General features: G+C 37.0%; 1 protein-coding gene across 1 annotated transcript in view; it reads left to right on the top strand.

Annotated features, from left to right (window-relative positions):
• The first annotated feature begins 223 nt into the window (after positions 1–223).
• The window catches only part of LOC150101908 (5-aminolevulinate synthase, erythroid-specific, mitochondrial-like), a 65155-nt gene continuing 49192 nt past the window's right edge, over positions 224–16186 (top strand). The window contains exon 1 of the mRNA XM_090400663.1: positions 224–335. Within this exon, the coding sequence (XP_090256789.1) occupies positions 300–335 (36 nt within the window). The 5' untranslated portion in view covers positions 224–299. The remainder of the gene's footprint in view (positions 336–16186) is intronic.

Raw genomic sequence — 16186 nt, 5'->3', positions numbered from 1 at the left:
GGTTAAATGTATGACAGGCACGTGGAATCCTTGAGGCTATCTACGGCTATTGGTGCCGTTAATTTGTTTCCGTGCTCTACTAAGCGTAATGTTACAAGCGTATGAGCCTCCTACGACCAATCAATGCATAGCACACCTGTACGTACAGTAACTGTGGGTCTGTTTCGTCGACCGGCTACTCGTATATGCAGCACAGAACACGCGTTCCGTTAGACGACACCTGTTTGAAGAGAAGACTTGTTCTACATCCCCCAACGTCCCACAAACTGTCCTAGTTAGCCGTTGATAGCGACATCAAGATGGTTGTGTTTACTATTGGATCCAGCGCTAGCAATGTAAGTGAAACTTTTACTGATTCATTCATACAAGGAAACAGGATTGTCGTGTTAATGTGAACTATCAGTACCGCAATAGCTGGCATCGTTTTTCGTTTTATAACGATTGCCCTCAGTCAAGCTGACTCACTCTATTTAGAGTTAATTTAGCTATTTTCCTCATCAGTGATTTCCTCAGTGCGATAGTTAGCATATAGATTGTCATATCTTTATTTCCTTTTTTCATATATTAACAATATTTTAGGCACTTCAACTAGAAGACTTTGCGACAGTGCCTTTATTCGGATTGCACTTCACGATTGAGTCTTTTCAACGTTTTTCTGGACATTTTAAAACACACGTACTACTACTAATAATAATAATATAAACTTCACCTGCATTTCTAACAATTATTAAGAATTTTAAAGCAGTAAATTTGGCTAGTGACATCTATAATAACCCAAAATATTACCAACAATATTTCAGTTTATTATTATTATTATTATTCCAGTTAAACATTAAGCACAAAAAACTATATTATATATATAAACAAAACAATCTGCTGTGGCGCTGTGATCACTGGATAAAAACGACTGGTTAACAAAGGACAAGTATGTCGTCTGCAGTAGTTTCCGTGACCATAAAATAAATTGTGATTAAAATACAAGGTGAAAAGCTTCCTGCAAATTGTCTCATTACTATTATTATTATTATTAAAATTTTTATGGGAATTTCACACCTACGAAAAATTGGAAACTTATCGTACTTTAGCGCTGTGGGTAAGCTAAAATTACAAAATCTAGAAATCGCTCTACAGACCAAACTTCGAACTTTTTCGAAACACTTCAAGCATTCAATAAATAGAGTGATGGTCTCACACCTAACGATGAAGTTCATCAACCACTGAGACTTTCATATCCATGTCACATGTAAACGAAATGGTTGGACGAAAACGCATGTCCTCGCCCCTTTTTTTTTTTTTTTTTGATAAGGTCAGTTTTTATGGCAATGTTAATACATAAATCGCTTTTTTTTTCTTTCTGCAACAGTTCAGTTATAAATGTGGATACACAGGTTCCAATATAACGTAATGATCAGATATTCGAATAATGGCTTTTTTTTTTCTCTCTCTCTCTGAAATAAACTTTCAATACCACCTGGTCGTTATTCGAGAAATAAGTCGATTATCGGAAAATAGCATTATGTTCCATCCCCAAAAGGTTACGGGTGCATATCGGAATCTAACATTTCTACATATATAGTGCAAAGGAAAAGACAACTCATTTAAATGAAAAAAGTCTTGTTCTGCTAACTTAATCAAACGCTTATATTCTTCGTTTGGGCAAGAGGAAACGAACACAGCATCATGCCTTAGCTGATGTTTTTCGATGAGAAATACTTTCTCGTTCATCGAAAAACATTGCGTTTCTTCTAGTTGGATGCCAACGTTTATTATAATTTTTTTCTCCTTTTTTTTATGATATTCGAGATCTAAGGTTTGTAACGTGTGATGATGATGGCTTGTGATATTTTTTGAATGCCATTGTTCATTCTTCGTTTTATTATCTTAAAAAAAAGTAAAGTAAACGGAGTCGCATCGGTTTCTATTGCTCACGATTATTATCTATTTCACAATGATATATAGCTCTAGAAATTCAGAAATTCCGAATTACAAGATGACCCCGTAAACTTAATAATAGTGATACTATTCTATTCTGTAGTGTGCTTCCATACGAGCCATTGTTTAATACATTTAAATAACTGTTATATTTGAAAATCATCAAGTATAGCTAGCTTTTTTTTCTCTCCGAATCTAAGTTGGCTTTGAATTTTGGAAAAACAAAAATCAAAAAGTGTTTAAGATTGAGGGAATAATTAGGGTGCAGAAGAAATGCAATCTCAATCTTGCCTTTGGCAAGACTGCCTTTATGAACATTCTTGCACAGATAATACAACACAATGAACGGGAGCATTGTTATGGTGGCGAAATTAATTCTCCGTTTGGTGGAGTTTGATCTGCACTACATTTTCATGTATTTACGCTCGTCGAAGAACGTTCCCAATTTTTACCAACGCTAATAGATGTCGTTCGATTTTTTTTTACTCCCAATTTGGCGAACAAATCAAATTTGAGTTCTGTCTATTTCTGAAAGTAAGTTTCACATCTAGAAATTTTCCTGCAGTAGTTTCACACTTGGTTTTGAAGTCGGCCATTTTTTGATGAAAAAAAAACTGAAAAGTATACAACACAATCAGACTTCAAGATTAAAGCAACTTGTAATTATTTATGAAACCTCACAAGTGATTTTGACTTTATTAACACTGTGACTTCAAAGACCAACTTAAATTAGGAAGGTAATAGATCCAAATATTGACAGATGGTTTAAAACTTTCTGAGCCTCTGTCCTAAATACAATTAAGAACTTCAGTCACAGAGAAGACGATAGCAATACATTTCAAACACTGTCGGCCATGTAAAAGGAGTTAGTAAAATATGTCAAGTAATACGTCAGTTCCAAAGTTTAAAAACATGTATGATTTGTCCTTCACCTACAACAGCGTTAAATGAGAAATATGGGAGTTACTACAAAGCCTTATTCTTGAGGCAAATATCTCAAGAGGGCGTACCAAAATTTCTCTAGAATAGGACTTGTTTATAGGTCAGCGTTATTACAGAACTTGATGGGCAGTGAGTTTTGCAATAATTTTTTCGTACATATCATTGTTGTCCTGCTGTGTGGATGCAAATGAATAAATTCATAAATACTGTGGTATAAATTCATCTAGTCAAAATCTTGGTATAACTAGAAAATATTTTCCCTAGGAATAATTGAAGATGTGATGAGAGATAATCATAAAACGGTGAGTTGCGCAATAACATTTTTGTATCACAGAAATAGAAATGAACGCATAGTAGTTGTTGGCTTATGTGCTGCACGCGCATATGCCCCTACTGCGTATATATATATATATATATATATATATATGTGTGTGTGTGTGTGTGTGTGTGTGTGTGTGTGTGTGTGTGTGTGTGCGGTGTTGAGTTCTCAAAGCCGGTTTTCCTGCTTTGCGGGATGAAAAACTCCAGGATAAACTGGGGAAAAACCCTGCTGTCCACGCCCAAGACCGGCTAACTTGGCTATGGCCGAGGAAGATCCTTCAGCTCCTCACGTCACCGACGGGAATCGAACCTAGGATACTCCTAGGTTCGATTCCCGTTTTTTTTTCACATTTTTTTAACGAAAGAAGTCAAATATATAATTAATAGATCAGGTATTATCGCTATTGTTCCCTCCATATTGGTGGCCAATCCACATATGCGCATAGAAATTTGAAGAAACAGTATTAACAGGCCACACTCGAACTAAATATTTGCTGTTTATTATTATTATTATTTTATTATATATATATATTTTTTTATTTATTCGTATGGGGTTCCTACCCCTCGTTTCTCATCCCTCTGGTAGGACTAGTGGAGCCCTCCTAATGAGGGATTATGTATTTTTAATGTAAATCCGTGTGTGTTCACGGGCTAGTTTGCCTGTTCTGAGGGACGAAAAACCCGAGTTTCCCGGTGAAGAAACCCTCTGCCTCCGTATGAGACCGGCTAACTCACCTTTCGTCGAAAAACCAGATAAAGATATATATGGACGGGAATCGAACCCAGGTCTTTCCGACCACAGCTTCGTCTATACCGACTGAGCTACGGAAGATCTATTATTATTATATTGAATTTCCATGGAGTCTCACGAGTCATCAATGGGGGGGAGCGCTTCGCCTTACATCGATCTACTCCATAATGGTCACTCCACCACTACACGTATTTTTTTATCTCTGTTAACTGCGTGTGTTCTCTGGCCTGCTTCCCTGTTTTGTATGAGGAAAATCCCAGCTACCTCGATGTAAAAACTGCTAACTTATCTTCCATGTAGACTTATTGTACAGCTATATGGAAGAGAAGAGTTGAACGCTTTTTTATTGACAAGATGAAAGAAATGACAGTGGTATAGATATTACTGAATGATTATACTTAGGAGAAAATAAAGTTTATCCTGGAAGTCGAATCCGAAAACAAACTACCACTCTTGGATAGCCTCATCATCATCGTATAAAAAAAACAAGAATTATTAGACACTAGGTTGAAACTTTATTAGATTAGATGATATCATGAAAAGATGGAAAAAAAAAGAAGAATTAGTTCATCTCTTCTACAAATTCACTATAGTAATAGTGGTTACCACAATAATCTTTACGATTATTACAGAAAAAAATTATAGAAATAACAAGCCTCGTTGTGGAAAATTATATTTTTTTTGCAGGCATCAGCTGTGTTACAAAATGGTGAAAACATTTTCTTGCAAATACCAGCGATCGTATATGTTACGCACAGTAACATATACGCTTTTCCTAATAGTGTTGGTCTTGGTCTTTATTGTAACATATACGTTTATTGTGGTTTCCAAAAGGTAAACATTCTCTTTAAAAGTATCCAAATGTCTATACAAATACAAATGCGTTCGCATAAGAAAACCTGGTACAGCAGCAAAAAAAAAAAAAAAAAAAAAAAAACGGGAATAATTCAGCATATAAAAAGAAAAGCAAAAACAAAAAAAGCGAACTTGGTCAAGTAAGAACTAGGAATATCAATCGATGACAGAAGTAATCCCCACATAAAAACGTACGTGTACATTGTTCTTAGAAGAAAAGGGTGGGTTAGGTTAATGAAAATAAAAAAACAAGGGGTGGGGGAAGAAAAGCAGACCTGTTTAATGAGTGAAAAACTTAATGACATTATACGTCTAAGTGAACCTCACGATGCTACTAGATGCTCGTGTAGGAAACGCGTTTGCTGGAGTCATTATCTTAGTCGAAGTAACCCGAAGTCTACTGTCTATATTTCAATGCATGGACTTTCCCTTAATCCACTCTACGCATATAACGTCAGCTATGACTAGGTACATCGTTGACAATCGTTTTAGCTAAAATTTGTAACAAAAATAAAATGATAAAAGAACATTAGAATAATTGGAAAAAACACATACAGTAGACAAAAGATTGAAGATAACCGAAGGAAGTAATTACTGAACAGTAAAGAGATTAGGAAGTCTAGAAATAAGAAAGAAAGTATACAGGCTTGTAGCGTAAATCTTGAAAGAGGAAGTAGTTTCAATAGGACCAGTTTTAATGGTAAAATTGAGCAAACTGATTCGAAACGATACAAAATTATTGCTATCATTTGAAATCGTTTTGTCGAATATTTGCCAATAAATTTACAGCTGCTCAGTCGATATTGACGACGCCTTTTGAGTGGAACAAACATAGGTTCGAATTCCTTCTACGACGTGAACCTTTATAAGGACTTCTCAGCCGAAGGTGAGTCAAATGGTCTCATACAAGAGGTGGGAGGGTCTCCTCTTCCCGAAACCCAGATATTTTCATCTTGAAAAACATACAAAATGGTCAGAAGAATACACACAATTAACAAACAATACACTGGCCTTGGTTGTTTCAGCTGTAATTTTTAGGATTTGCAGCACAATGACGCAGTTAACCAAGTTGGCAAATTTTTCACTAAACTGTTGTTCTATTTGTGTAAACAGTGACTGCGGTGGTTCAGTACTACTCTGTCACGTAGTTCAGTACTACTCTGCCATTGTAAGTCGTTTAACGACTTTATGGTCAGTACGTTAAACCTATACTTTCATTTCACAGATATTTTTTAATTAATCCAAACAGCAGTTCAATGCGTATTTTGTTTGCAGTAACTACACGCATCACCGTGTCCATTGCAAATCAGTAAGTATTGCAATTCTATAGTAAGGAATGTAACTAGTAATCAAGGACACTCACTTTTTCAAACAAAATAATTGTCATAGAACAAACAGAATTACAAAATTACAAAACAGATAAACATCTATCAAATTACCGTAAGCGAATATTTGTTACCATTCGTTTATCATAGACACAATTACAGGTAAACGTGATATTTATGCATAATGGTAGGTGCAATTCTTATAATATAATTGAGAAGCAAATATTCGACCTCTAACAGTGAATATGGAACATAACTTTCTTCAAAAAAATATTCTTCTTTTCAAAATCAATTATAATTCCTTTGTAGGATTACGAAGATTGGACATCTCTTGTAGTTATGAATGGTAATGAGAAAGTTAATTCTCTAGAGCCGCAATTTTCAACCGGTGTTCCGTGGCACATTGGTATGCCACGAGAGGTCTTCAGGTGTGCCGCAAGATTTGTGAAAACAAATTAATTGAAAGAAATAATATCGTAATTTGCGAATTTATTTATCTTGTGTGTGTAAATCAATCAAAATTATGCCTATTTTTATGCCAGATCGTCACAAAATTAAAAGAATATATTTTTAGTGTGCCGCAGAATTTTAATAATTAATCTAGGGGTGCCATATTATGAAAAAGGTTGAAAATCACTGCTCTAGAGCGATAATTCTGAATATTTGGAAGGAGAAACTGATAAAATGGTGTATGGCGTAAGATATCTGTTGGTGTCCAAAAGTTTATTTATTTATTTTATTGAAGAAATCAAAGCTTCAGGGATTGATGTCAAAAACAGTATGGTAGGATAGATGTTCTAACGACACATTTCACCAGATGGCTTCTAAATTGCATTGATAATGTTCCCATTTTCAATGCAATTTAGATCGAAGATAATTAACATGACTGGAGGAAAGAACAATAGCACTGCAAGCGGACAGTAAACTATGCAATACAGTGTGCTGAAGAAATATCTTCAAGGTAACAATCAGTTTCACATTTGTTGCAGAAATCTTTGATGGCGCAACTCGCTGCCTAGGCGTTTCCGTTCTAGTTCGTAGGACTTCGTACAAGTCTTGTATAATATATTCTTGATCAAGGATACAATTGCAGTGTTGTTCTAGTTTTGTAAACACTTTCTGGACTACTGAACAGCAAGCATCTTTCTACCTCAAAACGCTGGACGCATTGCAATTACAAGTGAACGCTATAAACATACTGCTTTAAAGCATAGCACTGCTGCCACCACATCCCACGCATAAGACTTCAGATTGTGGACTTGCTAATACATAAAATATATAAGTGACTATTAGCCCTGTGGAAATTGCGTTTGTGCCCATAGATCAAACCGAGAAAGGTGGCACAGGCAAACAGACAAATAGGGTTTTTCATCCCAGAAATCCGATTTTTATAGCCAATCAAAAAATCGATCACATGATTTCACACATATTTCATATATATCTGTTAAGGATTAGAACTAAAAAATGGAGGCACTTGTCTGTTGTAAATTTCTCCCCTGAAAGTCTTCATTTATTCATTGGTAGCTTTGTGCTCAGCTACCAGTGATGTTAAAGCATAGATCTTCAAAAAATACTTAGAAGTAAAGAAGCTCTGTATACTTCCTCCGAGAATAAAATGCATTAGATAGTTATATTTTTATAATATATGCATATAATTCAAGGCTACCGATTATTTAGAAGACTTCGGCTAAAGATCACAGTAGACAGCTGGCGCCATATTCTCTTCCTATATCCAAACTGGTATTATTTAAAATGTTTAAATCACCATAATTTACGTTCACTGCTATTCTTTGCATTAACCGAAATATTGGTAATGAAATTTAACTAAATTTCTATTTTCTTTGAATTTAAATGTTTCTATAAAGAAATATTTTTAAAATACTCGATAACTCTACAGCTGCGGGTAATAATAATTCCATCCTGTCACTTTATACTATTACTTAGTTATATATTTATATTCACGAAGTAGGTCATTAAGCGGGACAAGCATTTATGGTATCGCTCGCTATCACCTTTTAACACACGTATGTTAAAAGTCGACCATTCAGAGCTTGACGCTTATTTCTCTTGCTGACGTAATTCATTCATGCTGCTTTTCCAGACGACAAGGAAACATGCACTGATTATAGCGCCACTCAATATATACGTATTGAGTTTGTTTTATTTCCTACAACTTCGTACTGTAGAAAATAAAATTTGTTCGAATCTACAAAAAATGGAATTGCGTCGATACAATATTGAAATTCCATTTACTTATTTTGTTCTTTTTTTATTGATAAATTATGCTTACTTATGAAACAAATGTGCTCAATTATATATTCCAACGTAATGATAATTATCAATGCACTGATGCGTTCCACGTTTTTTTTTTTTTTTTTGGCATTCTGCCATTTGATGCGATAGCATTGCATACACACACAGAAAGCATACAGTTACATAAGTAATTTTTTTTTTTTAATTTTTTTATTTTCTGGATCCCAAGGCTAACTAAGATGACAGCCAGAGATTAGAATGCCGCTTCATAAATCTATAACGTAAAAAAACAATTTTTATTCTCTCACAGAAAATGAGTAATTTAAGAATATACTCTAAAGATATCAATTAGCACTGGTTGTTTCTTCAACTCAGTTTAAAACAAGAACAATTCAAGTTTTGAGCTAACTGCAAACTAATTAATGTGAATTCAAGGTTGAATATTTAAGAGCCTACTTAGAATTCTCGTTAAACTGGCCATAAGCCAGACTGTCTGAGAAACTGGTTATGGTATAAAATAAATGCAACCGGAAAAATATTCTACAAGTCAATTTCATTTTATCGTATTATACTTTTTTTATTTTAAGAGTTTGTCGCCGCAAATTTACCTTGAATTGTTCTATATGGCACTCTTCTATGAACGGTGCTAGATGAATTTCATCCCCTGGTGTGAGCATTTGAAAAATTTTCACATCTTTGCTCTCAAGAAAGGATTGCTGATTACTAGCCTTTATCCCACTTACATTACTAATATTAATGGAAGTTCAGGGCCTTTCGTGGGATTCACATTTAAAAAATCCCACGTACATACGCTACTGTTTTAAACTCGTTTAACTGCGTATTAATTATTTTACATTCTAAATCCTGGTTATACGACCTTCTATGCACAGTGTTATTGAAACCTTACTATGGTAGGATGATAATTTAATACACATGGGAGGTACAAATGAAAGAACAACTAGCAAGCGTTTTATCTCGGCATCTTGACTAAATGTGAACTCAATCAAGGAAACGAGGATGGCCTAAAAAGTTCTCGGCCTCGACCATAGATGGCAACACTATCTGCACGATTTTTTTTTTCTAAGTTGGTACATCTGTCATAAGCATCTGTGTGAAACTGCAAGTCATTTTATCAAATAGTTTGTTTTATACAGCTATCTGAAGCAAAAGTGTTGTCTGTATCCCTTGAAATTTGAGTATCGTGCGGTTATAAAATTCTTCGTAAAAGAAGATTTAACGCCAAAAGCAATTCATTCGAAGTTCATTAAAGTTTATGGGCACTCTTTCTCCATCGTTTTCGAATATTAAGAAATGGGCTGCCGAGTTTAAGCGTGGCCGTACTAGCCTTGAAGATGATCCACGCGAAGGACGTCCAAAAAAAGTGTAACACCACCAGAAATTATTGATCAAGTGCACGATATGGTATTGGATGACCGGCGAGTCAAAGTGCGTGAAATTGCTGAGACTATAGGCATTTCAAAAGAACGTGTAGGATATATTTTAGATGAAGAATTGCATATGAAAAAGCTTTGCGAAAGATGGGTGCCACGCTTGCTCACAGCAGATCAAAAACCACTCGCAAGAAAATCTCTGAACAGTGCTTGGAGCGTTTTAACAAGAGTAAAACTGATTTTGTGCATCGATTTATTACTATGGATGAGACACTTGGATTCACCATTACACACCATAATCCAAACAGCAGTCAAAACAGTGGATAGAAGCCGGTTGTTCAGCGCCAAAGAAGACAAATTCGGTTCCATCAGCTGGAAAGGTCATGGCATCGGTGTTTGGGGATGCTAAAGGCATTTTGTTTATTAATTATCTTGAAAAAGGTAAAACAATAACTGGAGAATATTATTCCGATCTTTTAACCAAACCAGAAGAAAAAATTCGTGAGAAAAGACCCAGTTTGCAGAAGAAAAAAATCATCTTTCATCAGGACTTGCCCACAAAGGTATTTTGGCAATGGGAAAATTAAGGGATCTGCACTATGAATTGTTGGAACATCCACCCTGTTCCCCAGATTTGACTCCCTCTGTCTTCTGTCTCTTTCCGAGACTAAAACTTTTCCTAGCTGGGTCAGCGTTTTTCTTTGAATCAAGAGGTGATTGCAGCTGTAGAGGGGTATTTTGCAGATTTTACTGAGAACCACTACAGGAAGGGGATAATGGCGCTGGAGCATCGCTGGAATAAATGTATTGGTCTTAAGGGCGATAATGTTGAAAAATAAAAATAATTTTGAAATTATAAATTCGTTTTTTCATTGTTAGGCCGAGAACTTTTCAGACCACCCTCATACTACCAATAACTTATTCTGAAATCCGTCACTATTGTAGAGAAGTCTTCACCATAGGCGGTTCATAGATTTTGCAATGTGATAGACGAAGGTAGCGGTGGGAATCCTACGATGCATTGTTTGAATATTAATATTAATTTTCAGTATGAGGTTTTATCATCTGTTGATCAGTGAGTTGATGTCTTGCTCAAGGAGGGAACTTTCGCCTACGCAAAACAGATAAACGTAGAATACACTCACTTCACTAGAAATAAGTTTATTTATTGGCCTTAGCTGCCTCTTCATTAGTATAATCATCGCCGGCAAGTTAGGTTCCTTCAATTCGCACGAAAAACACGAGGAAATAAGTAATAATATTTATAAATAAATAAATGTCACAGCTAACAAACATATTCGCGACATTATACTTGATGTATTTTAACTGTTACCGTTTCAATTGTCTTCGTTAAAATTAAAATAAATTTATATTATTTCACATGATACAAAAATATTGTCTATCAGAAGCAAAATAACTTTTTTACATAATAAGCAAAGTGCAAGAAAATGAGTGTGCGAGAATACATTTACAGGGCATGATTTACTTCCAAGAGAACAATTTAAAATCATCAGGTATTCAAGAGTGAATCCAATATGCGCAGGGAAAAATATTATTGTCCAATTTTAGCCCAAATGATTTTTTTTTTTTTTTTTTTTGAACATGAAATTTCATCAAAATCGATTCTCGAGTGGTTTCATTCGGATAGACAGAAAGAAAATAGCAGGTGCTGCTAGTTTGTGAATGCATCTAAAACTTATTGAAAGATCTTATTTAGAAATAAGTTACATTCTCAAAACAAAAATTTATACATTGAAAATTGGTAAAATGAAGTATGATTTCTCAGTACCCAGAAATAATAATAATAATAATTTTTTTTTTAAACATTTTATTATGTCTCAGTATAAATTACATACAATAATAATATTTACAATATTTACAATAAGGTTTATACAGAATTTTTGAATTTAGAATATAATAATAATAATAATAATAATAATAATAATAATTTTTTTTTTTTTTTTTTTTTTTTTATAAACGACTTATTTGTTTTTACAATGAAAATGATAAGGTTTACTATCACACAGAGTATCTGCACACACACAATGAAAAACATATTATCTTTTCTGTACAGTACGAAAATTCGTATTACAAAATGCAGAGTACATTTTATAAATATGAATATACATTTTTTTAAACTAGCTAAATATGGATTGGCACCAATGTGCACACAATTCACGATACAATGCAGTAATGCAGCATACACACACAATTCAATAATAATAATAATATTTTTTTTTTTTTTACATTTTATTATGTCTCAGTATAAGTTACATACAATAATAATATTTACAGTATTTACAATAAGGATTATACATTTTTTTTTATGTCTCAGATGAATTGCATACATAGTTGCTGTAGTAATTATATGTATATAATATTTATAACACATTACAAGTGTGTATAACAGATACTTGCAAGTTAGTAATTTTCTTCCTCGAAGCTTAGCAGAGCTTATCTGAAGATATAGATGACAGAGGGTGGTGGTTTCATGGTTGTGTTCCTATAGTGGTCACAAGCTAGGTGTTGATTTTACTGTTTGTTGGTACGTGTTTGAAAGACTTTGACTGCTATTACAGTTTAACTCTTTTTTTTGTGCAAATAGGGTTGGATTTAGATATGGTGTGTTTGTTTCTTTGTGTTCTTGTAGTGGTAGTTTTTAGAGAGGGGGGGGTTGTCGTGGTTTGTGTGTGTGTGTATGTGTGGTGGGGGAGAGAGAAACAGGAATTGCTCTAATTTTCATTCTCGCTATAATATTTATATAGTGCCTGTTTCAGCTCTCTGTATGTTCCTAGGTTTCTGTTGTTGAACGGCAGTTTGTTTATCATGTCAGATACGTAGAAGTTTCGGGTGGCTTTGCCGTAGTGATTGTTGTACTTATATGTTATGTAGTTTGTTGACTGTGTTCTTGTTATTTGATATGTTGTTCTGGTTACTCTATATGTTGGGCTGTAGTAGTGTTTTAACATGACTGTGTAGTGGCGTAAGTGCTTCACCTTAAATATTTTGTGTTTTGTCCATGCTTCCTGCATAAGAGTGGGTTGTTCCTTTTATCTTGCAACCATCGTAGCCTGTTAAGTCTGTAGTCTGCGCAGAATGCGTATGATGTGATTGCATATCTTAAAATGTTTTCACATAATGCTTTATAGATTAGTATTTTTATGTGGGTTGGGGCAATGTCTTTTAATCTGTATAGTTTGCTTGCTATTATCCTAAGCTTGGTATGTAGGTAGTTTGTATGGCTATTCCAACTTTGATCTGCATCGAAGTGAAGTCCAAGGTAGCGTGTTGTTTTCACCTGTGTGATGGTTGTGATTTTAGGTTCTGCACTTTGTGTATAGGAGGATGAATGTTTGATAGTGAGATATTTAGTTTCTATGGGCAGGGTTTGGGGGTTTTTGAATATCATTAGCTTTGTTTTTCCAGGGTTTATATATATGCAGTTTTCAGTTAACCAGTTAGTGATTTGATTGATGTCGTGTTGCATATTTGTGTAAGCGATATTTGCATTGTTGTGAATGGATACTATGGCAGTGTCGTCTGCATACTGGAAGATTTTACTTTTTAGGGGGAGTTGGCTTATGTCGTGTGTGTATATTTTAAATAGAATGGGAGATAGAATAGCTCCTTGCGGTACTCCACAGGTTACATGTACCTCTTTGCTGTGTGCTGATCCTATACGTGTGATGTGCTTTCTGTTTTTCGTGTATGCTTTAAACCACTGGAGTAGACGACCTCCAATTCCGATATGGGTAAGTTTCGTTAACAAGGTTTTATGTGTTAGTGTGTCAAATGCTTTTGTTAGGTCAATGAATACCACTAATGCTATTCTGTTTTTATCCAATGCAGCGTTTATTAGATCTGTGAAGTCTTCCAGGAGTGTTGCTGTTCCTTTATTTTTTTGAAAGCCATATTGTAATAATAATAATAATAATAATAATAATAATAATAATAATAATAATATGGCATGGACAGACTACAAGAAAGCATTCGATTCCCTCCCACACTCCTAGTTCCGAAAATTACTCGAAATATTATTATTATTATTATTATTATTATTATTATTATTATTATTATTATTATTATTATTATTATTATAAAAACCTCCATGGAGTCAAAGACTCATCGTGGGAGGTCCACTGTTATACACACAGTTTATCATACTGTGCCTTAAATATATTCACTGTCTCTGCACACACCACACTCTCTGGCAAAGCATTCCAATCACTCACCACTCTCCATGCAAAAAATCTGCTCCTCACTCCCTTGCTCACACCCTCCTTATACAGCTTCCAGGAATGACCTCTTGTTCTCCTGCTATTCTCACCCATTATGTGCAAAACCTCCCCGACGTTAATCTGGTAACAACCACTCAACAGCTTATATGTGTCAATCATATCCTCCCTCCTCCTTCTATCCACCAATTTCTGCAAATTGCATTTTGTCAATCTGTCTTCATACTCTACATTCCAGAGACCAGAAACCACCTTAGGCAATCGCCTCTGAACTTTTTCCAACGCAATTTCATCTTTTTGAAAACCAGGTGACCAGATCTGTGCACAGTAATCCATATGTGGCCTGATCAAAGCCTTATACAAAGGAACCATAACATCCTTACTTCTACAAGTCAATGTCCTACGCATCATTTGGGGGGTGGGGGGGGGGGGGGGTGGGGGGGGGGGGGGGTGGGGGGGGGGGGGGGTGGGGGGGGGGGGGGGTGGGGGGGGGGGGGGGTGGGGGGGGGGGGGGGTGGGGGGGGGGGGGGGTGGGGGGGGGGGGGGGTGGGGGGGGGGGGGGGTGGGGGGGGGGGGGGGTGGGGGGGGGGGGGGGTGGGGGGGGGGGGGGGTGGGGGGGGGGGGGGGTGGGGGGGGGGGGGGGTGGGGGGGGGGGGGGGTGGGGGGGGGGGGGGGTGGGGGGGGGGGGGGGTGGGGGGGGGGGGGGGTGGGGGGGGGGGGGGGTGGGGGGGGGGGGGGGTGGGGGGGGGGGGGGGTGGGGGGGGGGGGGGGTGGGGGGGGGGGGGGGTGGGGGGGGGGGGGGGTGGGGGGGGGGGGGGGTGGGGGGGGGGGGGGGTGGGGGGGGGGGGGGGTGGGGGGGGGGGGGGGTGGGGGGGGGGGGGGGTGGGGGGGGGGGGGGGTGGGGGGGGGGGGAGCGTATCGCCCTTGTAATTACAAATGACTTACCTGGATAAAGCACTATGGAATATAAAGTGACTGTTTATGGTAGCAAGCAATTAACTACTATTACTAATAAATAAGCATAAATAAATCGCTAAAAACATATCAATCAAATTCACAATTCATCATCAATAATACACGACACAAAACACTCGTTATAGTGAGCGTCAACTGTATATCGATCAGGTTACGGCACACTCCCGTGTAGGAATGATTTACAGCTAAATCTATTTATTCATCAAAATCATCAATACAAAAGTTTTCGCGCAACGTCAAAATTCCCCCGCTCATATGACGAGAATATGCAAAATAAATATTGTATAATAATAATAAAATAAAAATAAAATGAATTGCGCCAAATTATATTACAGCCGTGCAGATGATTAACCACTTCATTCTCAAGGAGAATTGTCGATCTGCGACTGCGCAGAAGATATAAAGTGCGCTATCATAAACAACAATCAACTTAAAAGAGTGAATAAAACCAAAAAAAAATAATAATCTTCTTCTTCTTCTACAGCTTCTCCCACTTAAGTGGGGTCACTGTTTGTTATGAGTCTCCTCCACACCTTCCTGTCTTGGGCTGTTACCACATCCAAGTTCTTCATCTTCAAGTCCTCTTCTACCAGCTCCCTCCATCTCTTCTTTGGCCGCCCACGCTTCCGCCTTCCTTGCACATCCATCTGCATGACCCTTCTTCCCACATATTCGTCCTCCCTCCTCATCACATGACCAAACCATCTCAACCTTGCCTCCTGTATTTTCGCTCCTAAGTTCGTAACTTTCACTGTTCCCCTGATATAGTCATTTCTCAGATGATCCTTTCTGGTCACATCGTACATCCACCTAAGCATTCTCATCTCTGCTACTTCCATCCTGCTGATGTTATTTTTCCTCAGGGCCACAGTTTCTATAGCATATGTCATAGCTGGCCTCACTACTGTCCTATAAATTTTGCCTTTCAGATTGATCGGCACCCTCTTATCGCATAACACTCCAGCCATCTCCCTCCAGTTCCTCCAACCCGCTTGTATCCTGCATCCCAATTCCTTCTCAGCTCCTCCATCTTCTTCCACTGTTGAACCTAAGTATCTAAAGTCTCTCACCTTCCTGATGACATTTCCTTCCAGCTCCAGATCTGTCTCCTGGCCACCGCCCACTGCGCAACACATATACTCTGTCTTACTTCTGCTCAGTCTCATACCTCTCTCTTCCAGTACTTTTCTCCATCTTTCCAGTTTA

This window comes from Typopeltis vanoorti, chromosome 11, assembly GCF_054136105.1.
Source record: "Typopeltis vanoorti isolate ZY-2024b chromosome 11, IOZ_Tvanoo_1.0, whole genome shotgun sequence".
Lineage (NCBI taxonomy): Eukaryota > Metazoa > Arthropoda > Arachnida > Uropygi > Thelyphonidae > Typopeltis > Typopeltis vanoorti.
The sequence above is the reverse complement of the archived record's forward strand: the minus strand, read 5'-3'. Positions and strand labels throughout refer to the sequence as shown.